We start from the raw sequence: 23,156 nt of genomic DNA, 5'->3' as shown, positions 1-23,156 counted from the left end.
TTAGTAATGATACCACTACCTACTCACTTGCTGGAAAACTTGTCATTCTTGGTTTCTGTTCCTTCCTTCCCTCACATCTAATCCAACAGTCTTTTAATTCTACCTTCAAAATGCATCTCTAATTTACATACTAATTCCCTGTTCCATTGCTACTATTCTGATCCAGGCAACCTTTGTTTTGTACCTTGATCATTGGTAATAGACTCTTCCAATCCACTCTCCATATAATAAATGGCTTCTCATCGCACCTGAGACACTATCTGAGTCCCTTACCAGGGCCTAAGGTGGTTGCCTTATATGATCTGGCTTTTACTCATTTTATGCTATTCCCTTTGCTCACTACTTAGGCCAGGCATATTGGCCTTTTCTGAATACCTCAAATACATCCAAAACTTTCATGGCCCATGGCCTTTGTATTTGTCATCCCATCTGGAAGTTTTCCTCCTGTTCTTACTATGGCCTTTTCATCCTTCAGGTCTCAACCTAATATTATTCCCCCACATCTTATTTAAAGCAGAATTCTCTACTGGCTCCTTTTCTAGTTTTTATTTTATTAATTTCATTGTATTTGAATCAAATCTGTATTTTTTCATTTGCTTATTGTCTGTATTCTGAACTAAAATGAAAGTTCCCAGAAGGCAGGGGCTGTGTCTGTTTTGCTCATCACTAATCTATCAGTTGGTACATAGTGAGGCTAGTTAAGGCTAAGGATAGGTAGTCTGTCACTGGAGGAATGGAAAAGGTGCTCTACTGGCCCAGTTTAGGTAGGATGCCCACCCCTTTACCAGTCTATGTGGCCAGGGACACAAGGTCTTGAAAGAAGATGGCAAGTCCCATGAGGGTATGTTGCTGAAGCATGGGGATGAGGAACATTCCATAGGAGGAATAATATCACAGACTGGGTTCAGGGATTAATGTGAGCTAGGCACCAATCCCAATTTCTATAATATAATATAATTAATGGCTTTTCTCCCATCAATTTAACAATTACTTTTTCCCTTCACTTGCTTAAGCCGAGTCCTTAATTAGTCATTATTGTTGGTTTGAAAAACTAGACACTTGAATTGCCCAAATACAGAATCTTACCTACCTAACAAGGCTAGCAAATCCAATGGTTTCACGACAATTCAATCAACATTTATAGAGCGCTTACCATAAATGTCCAACATACTACTAAGACCAGAAAAGCAGCTAGCATTACCCTTGACAATGAGACTATGAACTTTTTTCAAATTAATATTTGTTACAAATGTTCCTTTTTCTCCCATTGACACCCTCCTCCCCATACCCGCCCCCACCCTGTCCCCAGCATTGTTGTCTATGTCCATGATTACGCATACGTGCATATGTTTTGTGGTTTCTCTCTCCCTCTGTCCCTTCACCCCCTTTGGAGGTTTGTCAGTCTGTACCCTACTTCTATGTCTCTGGGTCTATTTTGTTCATCAGTTTCTTTTGTTCATTATATTCCAGAAATAAGTGAGATCATGTGGTATTTGTCTTTCTCTGATTGGCCTGTTTCGCTTAGGATAATACATACTCTCAGGTCCCTTCATGTCATTTCAAAGGACAAGAGATCTTTCTTTCTTACAGCTGCATAGTATTCCGTTGTGTATATGTACCACTGCTTTTTTATTCACTCATTTGTTGATGAACACTTGGGCTGTTTCCAGATCTTAGCGATTGTAAATAGTGCTGCTATGAACATAGGGGCTCATATATTCTGATTGAAGTTTCAGGCTTCTTAGGATATATTGCTAGAAGTGGGATCACTGGGTCAAATGGCAGATCAATTTTTAATTTTTTTCAGTAACACCATATTGTTTTCCATAGTGGCTGCACCAGGAGACTATGAACTTTTGTCAATTGAGACTGTCATAAACATGAGAATATGAGGGCAAGATTTTGAAACCTGAATTGTATTAATAAAATTAATATCCACAGTCTTCTCTCACAAAATACCAAAAAAACAAACAAACGAAAAAACTAATACTGAAAAGTTTTTATTTTATTTCCAAGATCAAATATTACAACAGGACATTTACATGTATTTATAAAAAATGCAGCAGTTAAATTTATAGATCAGAGGTTTCCTTGAGTTTGGTCCCTCTCTCAGCACAGTGAGCTGATGTCTTCAAAAGACTTATCGTCCCACTCCCCTCCCTCCCCCACCCAAATCGTCCCAACCCCCCACCCAATTCAAGTTGCAGTATCAATATAAAGCAACTGGGTACAACACAGCAAGAATATTCACAATTTGGTACAGCCAAAACCAGAGGATTGCCAACTGAGAGATCCTCATTTTAGAAATTATTTACCTATAGACTATATTGTATCTATAGATATATCACACCCAGTCATCTAAGATTTCCCTGGTTTTAGAGCAAGTGGAAGTTCCATTGAGTCTTAGCCAGCAGTTACAGCTCTATTTTATCTAATGGCATGTTTTTCTCCTCCTACAAGTTTTAGATTTTCTCCGGCCTCCATGTGTGTTCAAATGTAAGGCTTTCCCTAGCACCTTTATTATAACTTACTAGATATACAGGAGGGTCTCTAGTGTGTCTTGAACAAAAAAAATTAGCGAATGATCCAGCGCCCCTTACTCACTGGTCCCAAAGCCTTCTTTCCATTTTTCAGAAGAGCTGCAGAAACAAATGGTATCTCCTAGCACCATGGGATTAAAAGCCCAGAAAACTGAGAACTATATGTGCATTTTAGGGAGCACTTGCCAGAAACACTACAATAGGAGCACTGTCTCTGTCCATTATCTTCTTGGATTCAAGAACAAAGTTATGCTACAGATGAAATTTAGAGCCATCCTGCATTAAGAATGCAAGTATCACTAAGACCACCACTTTGTCCAGAATAAGTTGAGTACACAAACATCCCAGGGAATCTCTGAATACTGTTAGGAACTGCTTGAGAAACACTTTAAGCAAATACCCCAAGTTGACTTCACTCAAGTACCCAGCCCACCCCCATCCCATCCCCAAATAAATTTCATTCCTTGATTAACCTCTCTGAGTAAGATGGGAAGTGAGGTTTGAAAAATAACATGAAAAATGTTTAAAAAACACAATTAGTGAAGACATGCCAGAATTGGACATTCCAGATGATTGAAAACGTGTTGTTCAAACTGAACTCATACAAAGCATGCAGAGACTGCAAACACTCCTGAGTTTCCATGGAACAATCAATACCCACTCTCGAAAACAGACTTTTGTTTCTTAAGGGTTAAAAAAAAAGACATCAAATGCTTAGAAATTGTTAACAATCAAAAGGAAAACCCTCTTAAGAAAGATTCTTAAAGGAGTGAATAAAATTTTAAGATTCATGCCAAAACTTGAATGGAAGCCCCTCAAAGTCTAAGAGTCATGTTAGCATGAACTGGTACTCATCTCTCTAAATCAAAGACTAGAGGATTATCTCATAGATTTACTGCTTCCCAGCAGGTATTTTAAATTGCCTTTCCAAACTGAAGGGACAAACACAGGAATAACAAGGCCCAAGGCCCAAATGGGTAAGATAAATGGCCCCTACTATAAGCTTACTACTCATTAACTAAAAAGTGGAGGGCACACACTACTTTCATTTTAATTAGCAGATAAAATGAGATTTTCTGGTGGTAATACTCACTCCACATGAGGTTTAACTTACAGGGCAATAAATTATCAAAGTTATTAAAAGCATATGACTAGGGTCAAAAATCTATTTATATTTTGAATCACACCATTTAATTTATTGATATTTTCCATTATTTAAGAATACAGAAGCCTTGAGAAAGCATTCTATAAAACCATTTTGTTGAAAACAGCAACAAATCCAACTGAGCATCAACATTTCAATGTCATTAACTTGAAATAGATCCTGGTGACATGTACTCTAAAGCCAGTGACTTTGACAGAGAAGAAAAGCAGAATGGCAGGGAATGGTTCCAGATCAAGAATCCCTTATCAATTAAGATGCCCACATTGAATCTATGAAAAAGGCAAATAAAAAAGCTTTTAAGGAAGAGAGAATTCAATTCCAGGTCAGAATTTATCTAATGATTTGAAATGTTTCCCATTTTATTTACCACATCTGATAAATGAATGATTCATGGTAGCTCAGTTAGATTAATAACTTCTTTTAATGGAGATAAAAATTTTATGTTCAATCCAGCTTAGCCTGACTTCTTATTTAAAAATCCAAATGATCTTATATGGATATAAACTCTTTGGGCATTTTGATCCCTTTAGAAGAAATACCATTTAAGCAAACAATAAAATCTTGTTGTCTGTTGCAAGAAAATTAAGTACAACAAGACAATTTCCCATAATAGATTAATATGTGACTGTTCTTAGGCAAAATAGTACCATTAATATTTGTATCGCTAATCCTACAAGTAAATGTGGTTATTTAAAAAAAAAAAAAACAACAACAACTTTACAGCAATGCTAAATTGTTTTTACTAATGTAGTTTGTATTGGACTACTCAATTCTTCTTTCAGATCACATGGCAAAGAAAGACCTGTACCAAAAATCATGTTCATGAGAATGACTGAGGTCCTAAGCAAAATACAAGAGCATTCTGCAGGCCACAAAAGGGGGGAGGAGCGTCGTGGAGCTAGCCAGTCTATATTTGGAATGAAAGAACTCTTAAGTAGAGAGAAAATGAGCTATAAAATTGTTTGCCTCAAATTCTTCCTTTGAATATTAACTTATAATTTTTTTTAATGTTACATACCAAAACTTGGAAGTGAATTTCTTAAACAGCCAATTTCATTAAAAATCATGACTAATTTTTAGAGAATAGATGTGAAAAATCAGGAACAGAGAATGGAAAAGTAAAAGAAAAAGGATTAAAAGATCTTCTAATCAAGGGCCTCATATAATACATCCAGTAATTTTAACCACAAATTCTCTTCAATGAGAAAACTACCAAGGTCATCATAATCTCTATGAAAAATACTCTTGATTCTATGTGGCCTCTCTATAGCAGGACTGACATACAGGTGAGTCAAAATAACCATCATTAAAATACCAAATTTCTCATAACAGGAGAAATCAACATATTGGCTTGGTATTCTCTGTTGGTTATTTTCAGTACCAAAGAACATTCTTTAGCCACTATTCTATAATGTGTACAGTGCAATTAAGTTTAATGGCAAGATAATAACTGAAGTGCTAGCCAAGGCAAATCAATAAAGTTGAATATTCATAGTACACAGATGTCTTTAAGTAGCCTTTTCATCAAGGCTTCTATATTTGGAAAACTGCCCTGTTCATCAGAGGGTTGAATCTTCTTACTCTCATTTACTTTTTATACATTACTTATTCATCAATCTGCATCCTCTGATTTACTATTAAGTAGTTAAATGAAAGAGGGCGAGAAAAGAGAATGACACAATGGAGATATACTCTGTGGGATAAGAAATAATTTTAAGTCAGCCTAACTGGATCTGAAAAAGTTGTTTCTGCCAAAAATATGTAAATTTTACAACTTACACAAATCACAAATCAATTTCCTAACTGCTCAGTGAGTAAAGAGCTTTGTTTAAGCACACAGGTAAAATAAAATTTAACTCTGGTGTCAGTGAAATATTTGGTTCTCATTAAATTTTAGTCATACTCCACAATGTTTAGGAACACTTCATCAAGTTTTTTTAATTAATATATTGTGTTTAAATAATCATTACTAGATCTATAACTATTATACTCCCCTTTTTGGAGATTTCAGTCAAGTGAGATTAGTTATTGGGAAAATGAAACCTGGACACAGAAAAAAAGCAAAGGAACTGATTAACAAGTATACTTTTAATTAGCCTAGGGATAATATATAATAAAGAGGAAAGACTAGAAGCATAAACTTTTGGAGTGGAAAGGACTTCAGAGATAATCTAATTCAGTGGTCTACAATCTGTGGGTTTCTCGAGTTTCTGCAAGGGGTCTGCAATTCCATATGCACATTTACATTTTCTCCATCAATAAAATGAATGATATTAATACTTCACAGTTCCCTACCCCTGACAAATTTTAACATCACAAGTTATTTTACTTGAACAGACTGAGAACTCTTGATCTAGTCCAATTTTCTGTTAACTAGTAGCAGAGCTGTTACCCAAGTGCACTTTATGCCTACATGCAGTACCCCTTCTGCATATCATATATAACATACATTTAATTTGTACCTGGGTAGAGAAGTTAAATCCTTCCATCACTTTTCAGTTGCTAGTGGCTCCCTCTAGTATTTGGTAAGTGTCCAAGTAAGATCCCTGCTAGCTAAAATCTTTAGTCCTGGGACCAGTAATCCTTTCCTATTTGTGTATTAGGTATGCCTTACTGATAAATGCCATGTCCTAAGTAGTTACAAAAGTTGCAACTAAAGAATACAAGTGAGTCAAAAGAAAATTTTAGCTACAGTATTTGCCACTTTTCAGTTTTATGTTTTTGTGAAGACTGTCCCAACTAAAGTGTTAACACTATTCTTTCCCTTCCTAAATGTCTATTGCAATTATAGTTCAGCCCCAGAAAGGTAAGCATTTACATGTTCTCCAATTATCTCATGTGTAGTGTCTCTCCAACTGAATTAAACAGGCAGGAACTAAATCTTAGATTTCAAAATGTTTTCAACTTTGATTAAGAACTCAATAAATAACTGATCTATACAAAGAAGAATTTTATAAAATATTTAAAAAGATATACTTAAAAGGATTCAATAATCTGGTATGGGTGGGATATAGAAAAGATAATTATATCTTTTCTGAAAGTGGTTTAAAAAAGATAAAATCCCTTTTTATCATTTCTATTTATTCTTGGCAAATAATGCCACATAGTTATTTTCCTTTCACACTTTTATCAGTCCATCATTTCAAGAAAACAATAATCAGCCCCTCAAAATAATGGTGTAAATAGGAATTTATAGGCATAGCACAAATCCCACCAGCTTTATGGAAACATAATCAAATACTTTAAAGAGCCAAACAATGGGAAGATAGCCTTTTGGGCTGATTCTCCTGTTGTAGGAGACAATAGCATTGGAGTGAAAAAAATGTGGACTCTGGATGCCAGTTTTAATTTTGCCACTTACTGGCTGTGACATCCTGAACAAGTTCTCTGAACTTCAATTTTCTCATCTCTAAAATGGGGAAGATATGCCTTTTGTAGGGTTCTTAGAAAGATTAACGGAGAAAATGCATATACGGTACCTAGTACATGCTAATTATCAAAACTAGTTCCCTGTTCTTCCCACATTTGGCTGTTTTTTCTCTTCTCTGGTTCCCTCCTAAACCAATTTCAAGAGTTTCCTGTCACTTTTTCCCCAATGATTTTCATTTTATCTCCCTGTATTTATCTCATTACTTACTCTCAAAGTCTATCTTGTTCTTTTCCTCCCGAACTTTTATATTCTCTTTCAAGCCGTTTCCAATACCCACAAGGAATGGCTATTTTTAAATTATCTTGCTAACCTCATTTAATCTATTCAATAAAACCTCTCCTCTAAAGAGCAAAAGCATTTGCAGAGGAAATAAAACAAGAGGAAGTATACTCCCTAAGTGGATTAAGTTCTTGAATTAAGCAATATTCCTTATTCACTCTTCCCATGTACAATCCATAACCCCTCCTTCCCAAGGACCCCTATATCAAAGCCCAGGTTAATTACACTCCTGCCTCAAAATAAAATAAAATCCTTTACACTTTGTACTTTAAACACCCCAGCTGTCTCTAAGTTGAGTCAATATCTCATGCCCCATCTCTTTAATATGCTTACTTAAATCACTTTATATATATACTTGGTCATTTCACAGTTGAAAAAGTCACTTTGGTTTCTCACAAATGGATATGCCAGGGCTGAGCTTATCAAAAAGAACTATATCCTATCATTAATGAACATGTTGTCTCAGGTTCTCTAGACATATTTTATAAAGAGAAGCTAATAGGTAGAAGAATAAAATAGAGTCCTACAGGGAAAGTTCTTGACTTCACATTTTTGACAGATTTTGGCTTTAGCTGTGACTTTACTTTGCTGAGTGGAGATAGGTGCCATCATGTCACCTAAACTGGGCATACCCTCACTTCTTACCCTGTATCTCCCTGAATTTTTAGATTCTGACCTTGTCTACTATGAACAATTTTTTACCCTCTAATGCATTCTTTGATAGTATACAGCTCTATTCCTTAGACAGTAAGTCTATTATCCAAGTTCAGAGATAAAATTGAGGAATTAACATGAAAACCGTATTTCCTCAATAATTCAGAAGCGCTAGTTAGCCTCAAGAGCCTATGAAAAAACACCAAAGTGGTACTACTCAGTCACCAGTCTAAAGAGAGAACTTTGACTCAAGGTATAAATGAAATTGTAATTATATAAATATATTTATAAATATTTATACAATTATATACTTATACATAAGCACTTACACAGACTTAGAAAAAATGTAAGAACATTAATCCAAAAGGACTCACTGAAGAATAAACAAAATTTTCCATGATTTCCTTGAGGAGAAACATTACTCGTTCTTTAGGGTGGGTCCCTCAAAGTTCAACCATTGAAACCATATTCTCTAACTGAGTACTAGCAACACACAAGCATCATTTTTTAAAATCCCCTAGTTACCAAGAAAGTGATCTTAAAATAGATGGGAACCTAAAGGTCTCTGAGCAATAGCAATTTATGTTCTTCAAGTAGAAGAATCAATCAATCTAAATCCCCAATTGATAAAATAAGGTACATTTCATAGCAATTTAAAGTTTTGATTTTGCCATCAGACTCACCACTACCCCTTCAGAAAAACAATTTAAAGCTCTAAATAGGAACTGAGCATATAGTGAAGCTGTTAAGTCCAGTAGTGTTATGTAAATTCAACATGGCATCTTCTAAACAATACTAAAAAAAGCTTTTACCAACTACAATTTGAATGTGGCTTTTGTTGGCAGAAAAAAACCCAGAACATCTGATGACTACTGGCAATCTTCCCCACCTCCCTTACTAAATGTTGTCTTATGACTTAAATTTAAAGGTCTTCCCTTTAGACTGGCTTTCAGTTTTGAGACCTTTTGCAAGAAAAAGCATAAGGAATTAGTTCATTTAGTCACCAGAGCCTTTTAGAGACTGTTCCAACCAGGGGTAAAAAATGAATCATTATTTCTAACCAAAGGAACAAGGTTAGCTACTCTCAGCTGCATCTTTTTCTTTTCCCCCCAGGACATACATAAGTATGCCTAAAGCACACAGGACAATCAATAACCATAGTGGTTAAAACTACAAGCCACTGTATTGCATGATTATTGAATAGCTGCCTTCCTATAGATCACTTGTAGACCCAAACAATGGAAGGGCCAAAGGAACTAATATGCTGTACTGGCAAAAACAGCAAGCACCTTCCTATCCCAGTCACCACAATATGCTCACTAAAAGTCCATTCCAGGACTAGCAGGATCAATACAGTTTACAGAGTAGTAACAAAGAAAACTGTCTCAGGCTAGGGCATTGAAAGCCATCTCATGCTACTCACCCAACATTTAACACTGATTTTGCCAATAACACATCTCATGGAAATAATTCTAGCTGGGAGGATGGAAATTCTTTAAAATAATTTTAAAATATGATGAATAATAATTATAAGGGATGCTTGTTCCATGTAAACAAAAGCCTGGATATTTTGTTATGTGATATTTCTTACATGAACAATAAAACAAAACAAAATGTGTTAGAGAATTTCTTCTCCCTACTAAAAATGGGGCTTACAAAAAAAGGAGGTCGTTCTTATTCTGAATCAGTCATTTCTTTACCAAAGGAGTTTGAGGAGTAGTAACATTATCATTTGATCCCGAAAAAGTGCCATGCAAGAGACCACTTATTGGAACATACATTTCCTGCTGCCAGTACTAGGAGGTCTTCTCCTTACACTTCCATTTGGTCACCTGATTAGGTAAGAAAGAAAGAAAAGTAGGAAAAAGACGAAAATAGGAGAGGAGAGGGAAAAAAAGGGGGGGGGGGTAGGAAGTGAAAGATTTATTATAGGAGAGAGCAAGGAATAAAAGAGAAGATAGGTGACTTGCTTGCCCAACTTTGGCTCTATGGTCCTATGAGCCAAAATGCATACTCAGTGACATGGTATCTCACAGGAAAAGGAAAAAAAGGGGTAAGCTGAGAGAGGTCAGGCCATGATGCTAATTTCTTTCCTGTACAAAGACAGTCTCTTGAGGACAAAGGCCTGCCTCTTGTAATGTAATGTCATAGTCCAGATGAGAGAGTTTCCTTCGAGGAAAGTTGGTGAGAAGTTCAAAACGTTCATTTGGATATCCTTTAGACTGGACATGTTTCACCAAAGCCTATGTAAAACAAAAGAAAGACAAGGATGTTAGACAGAAATAAAAAGAGCATATTAAAAAATTACATACATGCCCTGGCCGGTTTGGCTCAGCGGTTAGAGCGTCGACCTGCAGTCCGGAGAGACCCGGGTTCGGTTCCCGCTAAGGGCACGTACCTCGGTTGCAGTTTGTCCCCGGCCCTGGTTGGTCGTGCGGGTGGCAGCCACTCGATGTGTCCCTTCACATCGATGTTTCTCTCTCTCTCTCTCTTCCTCTCTCTCCCTCCCACTCTATCTGTACAAAATATGGAAAAATATCCTCAGGTGAGGATAAAAAAAAAAAAAAAAAAAAATTACATACATATGTATGCCCTGGCTGGTTCGGCTCAGCGGTTAGAGCGTTGGCCCGTGGACCAGAGAATCCCAGGTTCGGTTCCCGCTCAGGGCATGTACCTCGGTTGAAGTTTGTCCCTGGTCCCGGTTGGGGTCATGTGGGTGGCAGCTAGCTGATATGTCTCTCTCACATTTATGTTTCTCTCTCTCTCTTCCCCACTCTCTCTCTCCCACTCTATCTGAAGATAAATGCAAAAATGTCCTTGGGTTAAGGATTAAAAAAAAAAAAGAATTACATATATAACATTCATTTTTATCATCTTAAGATATGAAGTTCAGCCCTGGCCAGTTTGGCTTAGTGGCTGGAGCATTGGCCTGTGTACCAGAGAGTCCTGGGTTCGGTTCCCGCTAGGGGCACGTACCAAAAAAAAAGATATGAAGTTCAAGTTATTCTTTCAGATAACCAAAACTTACCTTTGTGGAAGAGCCAATAACTATCCTTGATTTTAAACATTTGATTAGTTTTCACTTCTGTCTTTTTATCAGCAAAGACATGTCCTTCATTCTACCTATAGCCAACCTTGCCACCTGTGCACTAAAAATCCCTTCTTGCCTACTCAGAAACCATGCCACTATAGAACATCCCTACTTTTATAGGTATCTTCAACATCTCCTTCTCTGTAGATGCTTCCTATCACACTTAAACATGCTCAGTCTCTCCTTCAATCATTTTTTCCCCTCTGATTACTGCCCAGGTCCCTCTACCTTCACAACCACACTTCTCAAAAAAGTGTTCCACCATCTCATTTCACGCTCTCTTCCAAATGAGACCTGGGGAAACAGTCTGGTTATCAGCACCAGCAGCCAGATCCAACTTGCATTTTAGTCACACGGTCTTCAAGAATCAGACTCTCTCTCTCACCACAGAAAATGGCCTGGTAAAAACACCTGATCCAAGGGAGATTCATTCATAGGCTAAGCTAAGCTAGTGAGACTCATTCGCATTCTCTTTCCTAGGAGTTAAAAAAGACAGAGGAAAAGTCCATTAGCTGTGGACTTTAGAGGAAAAGGCTCTCAGCATCATTATGATGGACCATGTACACACTCAGAGGTAAACAAAAGCCACCAGTACACAGAGAGAATAATGGTATGAAGCAGAGAATTATAAGGGGGAAACCAAATAGGCCTCACATGAGAGAAACACACAGAAAAATGGCCTTGGTTGTGTTGTTATTTATTTATTTACTTTTAATATGCTTTCATTGATGTTTAGAGAGAGAGGAAGGAACAGGGAGAGAGAGAAACATCAATCAGCTGCCTCCTACACGCTTCCTTCTGGGGATTGAGCCCGGAACCAGGGCCTGTGCTCTGACTGGGAATTGAACCAGCGACCTCTTGGTGCATAGGTCAACCCTCAACCACTAAGTCACATTGGCTGGGTTGGCCTTAGTTCTTAACATTTTGCAGTTCCAGCTATAAGAAAGCCAGTCTTCAAAGGTAGTCTTCACTACCTTTTTCCGGGTAATACTTTCAGGTGGAAAATCAAATGCAACCATGGAATACAAAAGCCTTGACTGGAACAGACCCTATGTGACTTGTCTAAGCTAATTCAGGAAGGAAATATACTAATTAGAATTAAGATTAACCTTAGTTAAATTTCCAATCAGAGGTCAGACTGAATACCTAACACTTATTTCAAAGAATCATCAAGCCAATTACACCAATTAATTAGTTTCTCTCTTTCAAGAAACTGCTTCCACAATTAGATAGACTTACTAGCAATTTAGCTTGCTCTGGAAGAGTGATCTGTTCCCTTTTTCCGTCTGGATACCGCAACATCAGCTGTGCTTTTGGTCCTGGAGTTAAAAAAAAAAAAAGATACAGGAGCTTAAGATGACAGATTAATTTAAACAAATAAATACATCCCTTCAGTAATATTCAAGTTTCAAGTAAAGTAAGTCTAAAACATAACTCACCATTTACATCAATGCCCTCCACTATTCCATCTGATTTTTCAGGTGACATCTCCAATATTTCTGAATCCATGACTGGCAATCCTTGGTGGTTTGTGGTTGTTCCAGGCTCAGTTCGGGCAGGGGGCTCAGCCAGCAGCCTTCTGTTCTCCTCTTTTCTATGCCCCAAATCTTTGTGGGGAGACTTTCTGGACTTGGCAAGATTCTCTATCTCCTCTTCTTCATCAGAGCCACAAATGGATATGAATTCCTCACTGCCAGAAAAAAGTTCAGATTCAGATTCTTCATCTGAGCGGCTATCCTGTTTTGTCTGTGATGAATCAAAATGTGTCTCTTGCAAGGAGGCTCTGATGGCAGCTTCTAGCTGGCTATCTTCACTTGCATCTATAAGGCTCTCCTGCAAGATGCAGTCATAAAACATGGGTGGAAAGAGAAAGAAAACAGTTAAACCAAAAAATAGATAATTAAGTCAAACAAGGCATAAGAAATAAGACAGTCAGTTTGCCATTATTATTGTCTACTAAATGTATTTCTTCTACAAAATTCTCAGCTATTTGAAGGCAACGACTGTTTTACACAGCAAAGTTGGAATGGATAGTTTAAAAACAAAAATAAAAACTGTCATACCACCTGGCATAATGATGTTGCAAACCATAGGGAAGTGTTTTACATCAAAATGAATAAAATTAAGAAAGCAGTTTGTTGATTACCCAGAAAAAGACACGAATTAAGGTTTTAAATATAAAGCAAAAACATTAGTGTTTGAGAGGAGGAAAGATGGCTGAAGCTTAGGAAGTTGTGTCTGTTTGCTCTTAGCAAAGGACTGGACTTAGGGCTAAACTGCAGAATATTAGATTTGAAAAACCACCTGAAAATAGCTGATTGAAAATCCTGTAAGCAGGGAGGGCTGAGAGGGGAAAGGAGAACATTGAAGTGGGTGAACGAATTCGCACAGGTGCGTAGCACAGCTTGGAAGAGGGAGGAAAGGTGCAACAGCACAGCTCCTGCCCCCTCAAAGCAGGGGGACTCAGCCCCACACAGAGACCCCCAAATGAGAGCAACAGAGAAAGAAAGGGGAGCCCAAGTAGCATCAGATACTGGGAATCAGAGGTGATTTGACCTACCGGGGTACTCAGACAGCCCTGTTCCACGCTAAAATTGAGTTCTTGGTTACACCACCAGCCTAGAAAGCTCGCCCTGGCTCTGGTGGCTGGGAGGGGCCTCAAAGCAGAACTGCACACCTGAGGAGGGGTCTGAAAGGATCACCCAGCAGTGAATGTGAGGGACCGCTTATTCCCTGAAAGAACCCTGGTGAGGGCTAGTCAGAGTGCCCGGGGAAAGAGGAGCAATCCTCCCCACCTTGAGATATGAGGAGGCATCCCTTTCTCCACCGGTGGAACAGTTCTAGGCTGGAAACTGACATCTAGGGGCTGGGCCTGGCAGTGCTGGGGATTTGGACATCTGGCCAGGTGGGAACTTGGGCAGAAGCCCCACCCAGCAAAAGCTGGCAATACTGAAAGATTAGAGAGCCAAGCAGGGCCTTTGTTTTTTTTCCTCCTTTTTCTTTTTCTTTCTATCCTCCTCTGCTTGAAGTGGCAACTAAAGGGTGCCAGCAACCCAGGCAGAGTTGAGACATTGGAAGGAGAGGAAGTGACCCCCTGTTCCTCCTACAAGCTACAGGTACCACCCCCAACACAAATCTGTTTAAACCATCCTGACTGGACCTGATACCCCAGAGCTCAGAGCCGTGGGGGAAGAAGGAAAGCAGCCCAGAACAAATACATTCAAGTGGCAGGCCCCAAAGGTGATCCAGCCTCTGGGCTAGGGGAGCCCTGCCTGCTAGACTTCTTGGAGTCCTGCCCTGCAGGGCTTCAGCCAGGAGCACCAGGGCCAGGCAAGGAAGGCGATTCACATTGGCCTGCACCAGAGAACTGCCCAAGAAGGTAGGGACTGCCCTGGCCAGTTTGGCTCAGTGGTTGGAGAGTTGGCCTGCAGACCGATGGGTCACAGGTTTGATTCAGTCAAGGGCACGTACCTGGGTTGCAGGTTCAATCCGTGGCCCTGGTCAGAGTCGTGCGGGAGGCAATCGATCAATGTGTCTTTCTCACATTGATGTCTCCCCCCCTCACTCCCCCCCTTCCACTCTAAAATCAATGGAAAAATATCCTCAGGTGAGGATTAACAACAACAAAAAACAGGGCAGGAACTCAAGAGGCCAGAAGCAACAACATCAGAGCAAAATCTAGTGAGATGCAAGATTATTTTTGCTGCTGTGGTTGTGTGTTTTTTAATTTTAATTTTTAATGTTTTTCTTCTTTACCCACTTTTTAGTTTCCTAGTCTATATTTTATTTTACTTAGCATTATTACTTTCTAAAATTATCATTATCATTTTATTCAATATTTTCTACTTTTTATTTGTTATACTTACCTTATCTCTGGTCTGCCTTCTTTGCTTTCTGTGTGTGTGTGTGTGTTTTCTGTTTATCTGTCTTTTAATCTTTCTGCTAAAGCTGTTTCTTTTATCACTGTTGTTGCTGATACATTTTTTAGGTTTTTTGGGGGGTTGGTCTGGGTTTGCCTTGCCTTCTTTGTTTTCATATTCTTTTTCTAATTCTTTTTGTCTCACACTTTCTAGTATTCTTTGTGTGTGTTTTCTGTTTGTCTTTTAATCTTTTTGTTGAGGCTGTTGTTTTTATTACTGTTGTTGCTGATACTTTTTTTGGGTTCTTTTTGGTCTGGTCTGGTTTTGCCTTGTTTTGTTCTGTCAGCGCCTATATAACTGTTGGCAAAACAGGGTTGGGGTTGAGACTCACAGTCAACAACCCTGAAGACTGAACCCATCCAAAAATGGACAACAGCAAGCAAGACCCAAATGCAACAGCAGAGCCCACATAACCCATGCAAGGGTCCTTCCTAGAGCACCCAGCTCAGAAAATCAAGGGGACTACTCCCCTGGGTCCCACAAGAAGGCTGGGGGGCATAGCAGTCTTATCCGATACACACTGACCTGTCTATATGTCCCAGTGCATCTCACCTGACCCCAAACTACCAGACTACGAAAATGGTGAGACAAAGAAAAAACTCCCAAATGAAAGAAAAGGTGGAATCACCAGAAAAGGAACTAAATAAAATGAAGGCGAGAAGTTTGTCAGATAAAAAAATTCAAAGTAATGGTTTTAAGAGTGCTCAACTTAGTGAGAATTATAAGCAACTTAATAGGAATTACAAAGAATTCAGTGGGAACTACAGCAGCATGATAAAAGAGGTAGAAGCTATGAACAAAAATCAAGTGGAAATGAAGAATTACATAGCTAAAATAAAAAAATACCCTGGAAGGAATCAATAGATTAGAAAAACCTGGCCCTGGCCGGTTTGGCTCAGCGGTTAGCGCGTTGGCCTGCGGTCCCGAGAGACCCGGGTTCGGTTCCCGCTAAGGGCATGTACCTCGGTTGCAGTTTGTCCCCGGCCCTGGTTGGTTGTGCGGGTGGTAGCCACTCGATGTGTCCCTTTCACGTCGATGTTTCTCTCTCTCTCTCTCCCCCTCTCACTCTATCTGTACAAAAATTGGAAAAATGTCCTCCGGTGAGGATAAAAAAAAAAAAGAAAAACCTGAAGACCAAATCAGCGAATTGGAAGACAAAGTAGAAAAAAACACCCAATTAGAGGCGCAAAAGGGGGGAAAAAATTAAAGCAGGAGGAGAGTTTAAGGGAGCTTTGGAATAACAAGAAATGTAACGACATTCACATCATAGGGGTACCAGAAGGAGAATAATCGAAAAAAGGAATAGAGAACCTGTTTGAAGAAATAATGACAGAAAACTTCCCTAACCTGGTGAAGGAAAATGTCACACAAGTTCAGGAAACACAGAGAGTCCCAATTAAGATAAACCCAAGAGACCACACTTAGACACATCATAATTAAAATGGCAAACATTAAAGGCAAAGAAAGAATCTTAAAGGCAGCAAAAGATAGAAAGTTATCTACACGGGAACTTCCATTAGACTGTTAGCTGATTTCTTAACAGAAACACTGCAGGCCAGAAGGAGTGACATGAGGTACACAAAGTAATGAAAAGCAAGGTACTGAATCCAAGACTACTATATCCAGCAAGAATATCATTCAAAATTGAAGGTGAAATAAAGAGCTTTACAGACAAAACACAGCTGAAGGAGTTTACTACCACCAAACCAACACTGCAAAAAATGCTAAAGGAACTGTAGAAGAAGAAAGAAGAAAAAAGAGGAAGAAAGAAAAAGAAAGAAAACAGAAGACAAAAGAAAAAGAAAGGAAGGGAGGTAGGGAGGAAGGAAGGGAAGGAGAGAGAGAACAGAGGCATAAAGAATAAAAATGGCAACAAATAAGTACCTATCAATAATAACCTTAAATGTAAAATGGTTTAAACACTTCAATCAAAAGACATAGAGTAGCTGAATGGATAAGAAAACATGACCCATATATATGCTGTATATAAGAGACTCACCTGAGAACAAAAGATTCACATAGGAAGACAGTGATGGGGGAAAAAAAAGTTGGGGCAGAGATACTCATATCTGATAAAATAGACTTCAAAATGAAGGCCATAATAAGACACAAAGAAGGTCACTACATAATATTCAAAGGATTGATCCAACAAGAGGATATAACCCTGGTAAACATATATGCACCCAATATATTTTAAAACTTCTGGATGACTTCAAGAGACAGCAATACAATCATAGTAGGGGACTTTAACACCCCACTGACATCACTGGATAGACCTTCTAAACAAAAAATGAACAAGGAAACAGAGACCTTAAATGACATACTGCAGCAGAAGGATTTAATTTATGTTTAATAACATTTCACCCCAAAGCTGCGAAATATACATTCTTTTCAAGTGCACATGGGTCATTCCCAAAGAGAGACCACAAGTTAGGGCACAAACTAAGTCTCTACAAATTCAAAAAGACTGAAATCATATCAAGGATCTTTTCAGATCACAAAGGCATGAAACTAGAAATCAATTACAATAAAAACACTAAAAAATATTCAAACACATGGAGGCTAAATAGCATATTATTAAACAATGAATGGGTTACCAATGAGATCAAAGAAAAAACAAAAACAAAAACACTTCCTGGAAACAAATGAAAACGAACACACAATAACAAAATCTATGAAACACAACAAAAGCAGTCCTGAGATAAAAGTTTATAGCACTACAGGCCTACTCAAGAAACAAGACAAACTTCTAATAAACTAACTAACCCTACAACTTAAAGAATTAGATGTTTCTCTCTCTCCCTCTCCTTTCCTCTCTCTCTAAAATCAATAAAGAAAAAAATTAAAATAAAATACTATATCCTTAAAAAAAAAAAAAAGAAAGAAAATTATAGGCCAATATCCCTGATGAAAACAGATGCCAAAATCCTCAACAAAATATTAGTAAATCAAATTCAGCAATATATTAAAAAAAGTTTTCACCATGAGCAAGCAGGATTTATCCCAGGGATGCAAGGCTGGTACAATATTCGCAAATCAATAAATGTGATACACCACATAAACAAAATTAAAGATAAAAATCATATACTCATATCAATAAATGCAGAAAAAGCATTTGACAAAATCCAGCACCTATTCTTGATAAAAACTCTCAACAAAGTGGGAACAGAAAAATCATACCTCAACATAATAAAGGCCATAAATGACAAACCTACAGACAACATCATACTTGATACTTAAGAACAGGAACAAGACAGGGATATCCACTTTCACCACTCTTATTCAACATAATACTGGAAGTCTTTATTTTTATTTATTTTTCTTTATTGATATGTTAGAAAAACAGAGGAAGGGAGAGAGAGATGGAAACATCGATGAGAGAGAACATCAACTGCATGCCCCCCACTAAGGATCAGGCCCAAAACCTGGGCATGTGCCCTGACTGGGAATCGAACCGGCGACCTCTTAGTGCATGAGTCGATGCTCAACCACTGAGCCACACTGGCCAGGCAATACTAAAGTCTTAACCACAGTGATCAGACAAGAAAAAAATAAAAGGCATTCAAATTGGAAAGGAGGAAGTAATGTCATTATTCACAAATAATAAATTGTACATAGAAAACCCTGAAGACTCTACTAAAAAACTTACTAGATTTAATAAATAAATTCAACAAAATAGTAGGATACAAAATTAACATCTTGCCCTGGCCAGTTTGGCTCAGCAGTTAGAGTAGTCGGCCCACAGACCAACGAGTCGCAGGTTCAATTCCAGTCAGGGGCATGTACCTCAGTTGCATTTCAGTCCCTCACCCTGGTTGGGGTCATGCGGGAGGCAGCCATTTAATGTGTCTCTGTCACATTTATGTTTCTTATTCTCTCTTCCATCCTTCCCTCCCTCCTTGCCTCCCACTCTGAAGATAAATGGAAAAATATCCTCAGGTGAGGATTAAAAAAAAACCTTAATATCCAGAAATTGATGGCATTTTTATACACCAATAATAAACACTCAGAGAGAGAAACTAAAAAAACAATCCCAGCCCTGGCTGGTTTGGCTCAGCGGTTAGAGTGTTGGCCCACAGACCAATAAGTCATGGGTTCGATTCTGATCAAGGGCATGTACCTCAGTTGCAGTTTGTCCCCAGCCCTGGTGAGGATCGTGCGGGAGGCAGCCAGTCGATGTGTCTCTCTCTCATCAATGTTTCTCTCTCCTTCTTTCTCTTTCTCTCCTTCCCTCCCATGCTACCTGAAGATAAATGGAAAAAATATCCTCAGATGAGGATTAAAAAAAAACAAAACAATCCCATTTACCATTGTAACAAAAAAATTAAGATACCTAGGAATAAACTTAACTAAGAAGGTAAAAGATCTATTCTCAGAAAACTGCAGGACATTGGAAAAAGAAATAGAGGAAGATCTAAAAAAAGTGGAAGTATATACCATGTTCAAGGACTAGAAGAATCAGTATCATTAAAATGTCCATACTACCCAAAGCAATCTACAGATTTAATGTAATCCCTATTAAAATATCCATGGTGTATTTCACAGGTCTAGAACAAATGCTCCAAAAGTTTATATGGAACCAAAAATGACCCCAAATAGCCACAACAATCTTGGAAAAGAAGAACAAAGTTGGAGGGGATCACAATACCAGATATCAAGTTATACTACAAAGTCACTGCAATCAAAACAGCCTGTACTGGCACGAGAACAGGCATATAGATCAATGGAACAGAACAGAGAACCCAGAAATCAACCCAAGACATTATGCTCAATTAATATTAGACAAAGGAGGCAACAGCATACAATGGAGTAAAGACAGTCTCTTCAATAAATAGTGCCGGGAAAATTGTACAGGTAGATGCAAAAAAAAAAAAAATGAAACTAGAGTATTAGCTTATACCATACATAAGAATTAACTCAAAATAGATAAAAGACTTAAATGTAACTTGTGAAACCATAAAAATCCCAGAACAAAATGTAGGCAGCAAAATATCAGACATCTCGCAAAGCAAAATTTTCACCAATACATTGCCTACGGCAAGAGACACAAAGGATAAAATAAACAAATAGGACTACATCAAACTAAAAAGCTTCTGCACAGCAAAAGAAACCAGCATCAAAGTAATAAGGAAACCCATTGCATACAAGAATATATTTGCCAATGATACACTGGATAAGGGGGTTAATTTCCAAAATATATGAAGTACTCATACAACACAAAAAAAGAGACGAACAATCCAATTAAAAATGCCCAGCCAGTGTAGTTAGTGGATTGAAAGATCCCGATTCGATTCCCACTCAGGGTACATGCCTGGGTTGCGGGCTCAATCCCCAGTAGGGGGCGTGCAGGAGGCAGCCGCTTGATATTTTTCTCTCACATCGATGTTTTTATCTCTTTCTCCCTTCCTCTCTCTCTAAAAAAATCAATTAAAAAATATATTTAAAAAATATGGGCAGAGGACCTGACTAGACACTTGTCCAAAAAGAACATATAAATGGCCAAGAGACATATGAAAAAGGGCTCAACTTCACTACTCATCAGAGAGATGCAAATTAAATAGACTATGAGGTATCATCTCACACCTGCCAGAATGGCTACCATCAACAAATCAACAAACAAGTGGTGGTGAGGGTGTGGAGTAAAGAAGACTCTAGTAAACTACTGGTGGGAATGCAGACTGGTACAGACAGTATGGAAAACAATATGGTGTTTTCTCCAAAAATTAAAAATGGAACTGCCATATGACCCAGTGATCCCACTTCTAGGAATATATCCTAAGAAGCCTGAAATACCAATCAGAAAGAATATAAGCACCTATATGTTCATGGCAGCTCTGTTTACAATAGCTAAGATCTGGAAACAGGCCAAGTGTCCATCAGTAGATGGGTGGATAAAAAAAGCTGTGGGCCCTAGCCAGTTTGGCTCAGCAGTTAGAACATCGGCCTGTGGACCAATGAGTCACGAGTTTGATTCCGACCAAGGGTATGTACCTTGGTTGAGGTTCATCCCTGGTGCGGGAGGCAACCAGTCAATGTGTCCCTCTCATGTCAATGTTTCTCTCTCTCTTTCTCCTTCTCACTCTATCTGAAGATAAATGGAAAAATGTCCTCAGCTGAGGATTAAAAAAAAAAAGCTGTGGTACATTTACACAATGGTAAAAAAGAAAGATCTCTTACCCTTTGAGATGGCACAGAAGGACCTGGAGAGAATTCTTTTAAGTGAAATTAGCCAGTCAGAAAAAGACAAGTATCACATGATCTCACTTATTTGTGGAATTTAATGAACAAAATAAAGTGACAAACAAAACAGATCCAGAGATATGGAAGTAGGGAACAGATCGACAAACCTCAGAGGGAAAAGATAAATCAAAGAGCTTATCTGTATATATGCATAACCAGTGGACACAAACAATAGTGCAGTGAAGGGGGTGGAGGGTAAGTGTGGGAGCAGGGAGAAGGGCATCAATGGGGGAAAAAAAGAAGGGACATCTGTAATACTTTCAGCAATAAAGATAAATTAAAACAAAACAAAACAAAAACTCAGTGAACTAGGAATAGAAGGAAACTTCCTCAACCTGATAAAGTATGTATCTCAATATTGTTAGGATGTCAATTCTCTCCAAAATGATCCATAGAGCCAATGCAAGTCCAATCAAAGTCCTAGTAGCTTTCTTTGTAGAAAGTGAAAGGCTGATTCTAAAACTTATATGTAAAGGACCTGAAAAAAAACAAAATAACTACAAAGTTGGAGGACTTAACCATGAGATTTCAAGACTTAAAAAGCTACAGTAATCATTAAGACACTGAAATACTGGTGGTAAAGAAAGATACATCAATCACTGGAAAGAATAGAGTCCATAAACCTACACATATCTGATGGATTTTTGGCAAAGGTACAAAGGCAAATCAATGGGGTAAGGATAACCTTTCCACAAATGATCCTGGAACAAGTGTATAGCCACATGCAAACTACGCAAAAAAAAAACAATTAGACCCTACCCTAATTCCATATACAAAATTAATTTAAAAAGGATCACTGACTTACGAGAGCTAAAACTATAAAAAAAGATTTATTACATAAAACAAAAAAGCACAATATATAAAAGTTGACAAATTAGACTTCATCAAAAATTTAAAATTTGCTCTTCAAAAGACACTATTATGAAATGAATAAACAAGTGCTCGCTTCGGCAGCACATATACTGAAATGAATAAACAAGTAACACACTGGAAGAAAATACCTATAAATCACATATCCAAGAAAGGACTTATACCTAGAATATAAACAAAACCTTACAACCCTAGCCAAGTAGCTCATCCCGGGAAACAAAGGGTTGCGGGTTCAATTCCTGGTCAGGGTACATACCTATGTTGCATGTTCAATCCCTGGTTGGGGTACATACAGGAGGCAACCAATCAATGTTTCTCTCTCCCCCTCCTCCTCTCTCTATAATTAGTAAAAAAAAAAAAAAAATATCCTTGAGTGAGGGGAAAAAAAAAAGAAGAAGAAGCCTTACAATTTAGTAAGACATATAACCCAATAAAAAAATAAGCCATAAATCTGAATTGACACTTCATCAAAAGAGATAGAAAAAAACAACAACGACAAAAAAAAAAACCATGAAAAGATACTGATATCACCCTGGCCGGTATGGCTCAGCAGTAAGAGTGTCATTCGTGGACCAAAGAGTCCCAGTTTTGATTATGGCCAAGGGCACATATCTTGGTTGCGGTTTGTCCTTGGCCCTGGTTGGGGTTGTACAGATGGCAACCAATCAATGTGTTTATCTCACATCGATGTCCTCCCCCCCACCCTTCCTCCAGCTCTATCTGAGATTAATGTAAAAATATCCTTAGGTGAGGATCAAAAAAAAAAAAAAAGAGCCCTGGCTGGTTTGGCTCAGAGGTTAGAGCTTTGGCCCCAGACTGGAGAGTCCTGGGTTCAGTTCCCGTTAAGGGCACGTACCTTGGTTGCAGTTTGTCCCCAGACCCGGTTGGGGTTGTGTGGGTGGCAACCACTCGATGTGTTTCTTTCACATCGATGTTTCTCTCTCTCTCATTTCCTCCTTATCTCCCT

General features: G+C 38.2%; 1 protein-coding gene across 3 annotated transcripts in view; it reads right to left on the bottom strand.

The window, feature by feature from the left end:
* Nucleotides 1–2,197: 2,197 nt before the first annotated feature.
* UBXN7 (UBX domain protein 7) overlaps nucleotides 2,198–23,156 on the bottom strand; it is a 70,359-nt gene continuing 49,400 nt past the window's right edge. For 2 of the 3 annotated variants that reach the window (XM_036242572.1, XM_036242573.1), the window contains exons 9-11: nucleotides 12,599–12,992; nucleotides 12,399–12,478; nucleotides 2,198–10,311 (exon numbers count right to left, since the gene is read on the bottom strand). In XM_036242572.1, the coding sequence (XP_036098465.1) occupies nucleotides 10,150–10,311; nucleotides 12,399–12,478; nucleotides 12,599–12,992 (636 nt within the window). In that variant the 3' untranslated portion in view covers nucleotides 2,198–10,149. The remainder of the gene's footprint in view (nucleotides 10,312–12,398; nucleotides 12,479–12,598; nucleotides 12,993–23,156) is intronic. The other variant, XM_036242571.1, reaches the window with a different exon arrangement.

This window comes from Molossus molossus, unplaced genomic scaffold (genome assembly GCF_014108415.1).
Source record: "Molossus molossus isolate mMolMol1 unplaced genomic scaffold, mMolMol1.p scaffold_m16_p_5, whole genome shotgun sequence".
Classification (NCBI taxonomy): Eukaryota; Metazoa; Chordata; class Mammalia; order Chiroptera; family Molossidae; genus Molossus; species Molossus molossus.
This window is presented reverse-complemented; position numbering and strand designations above follow the sequence as displayed.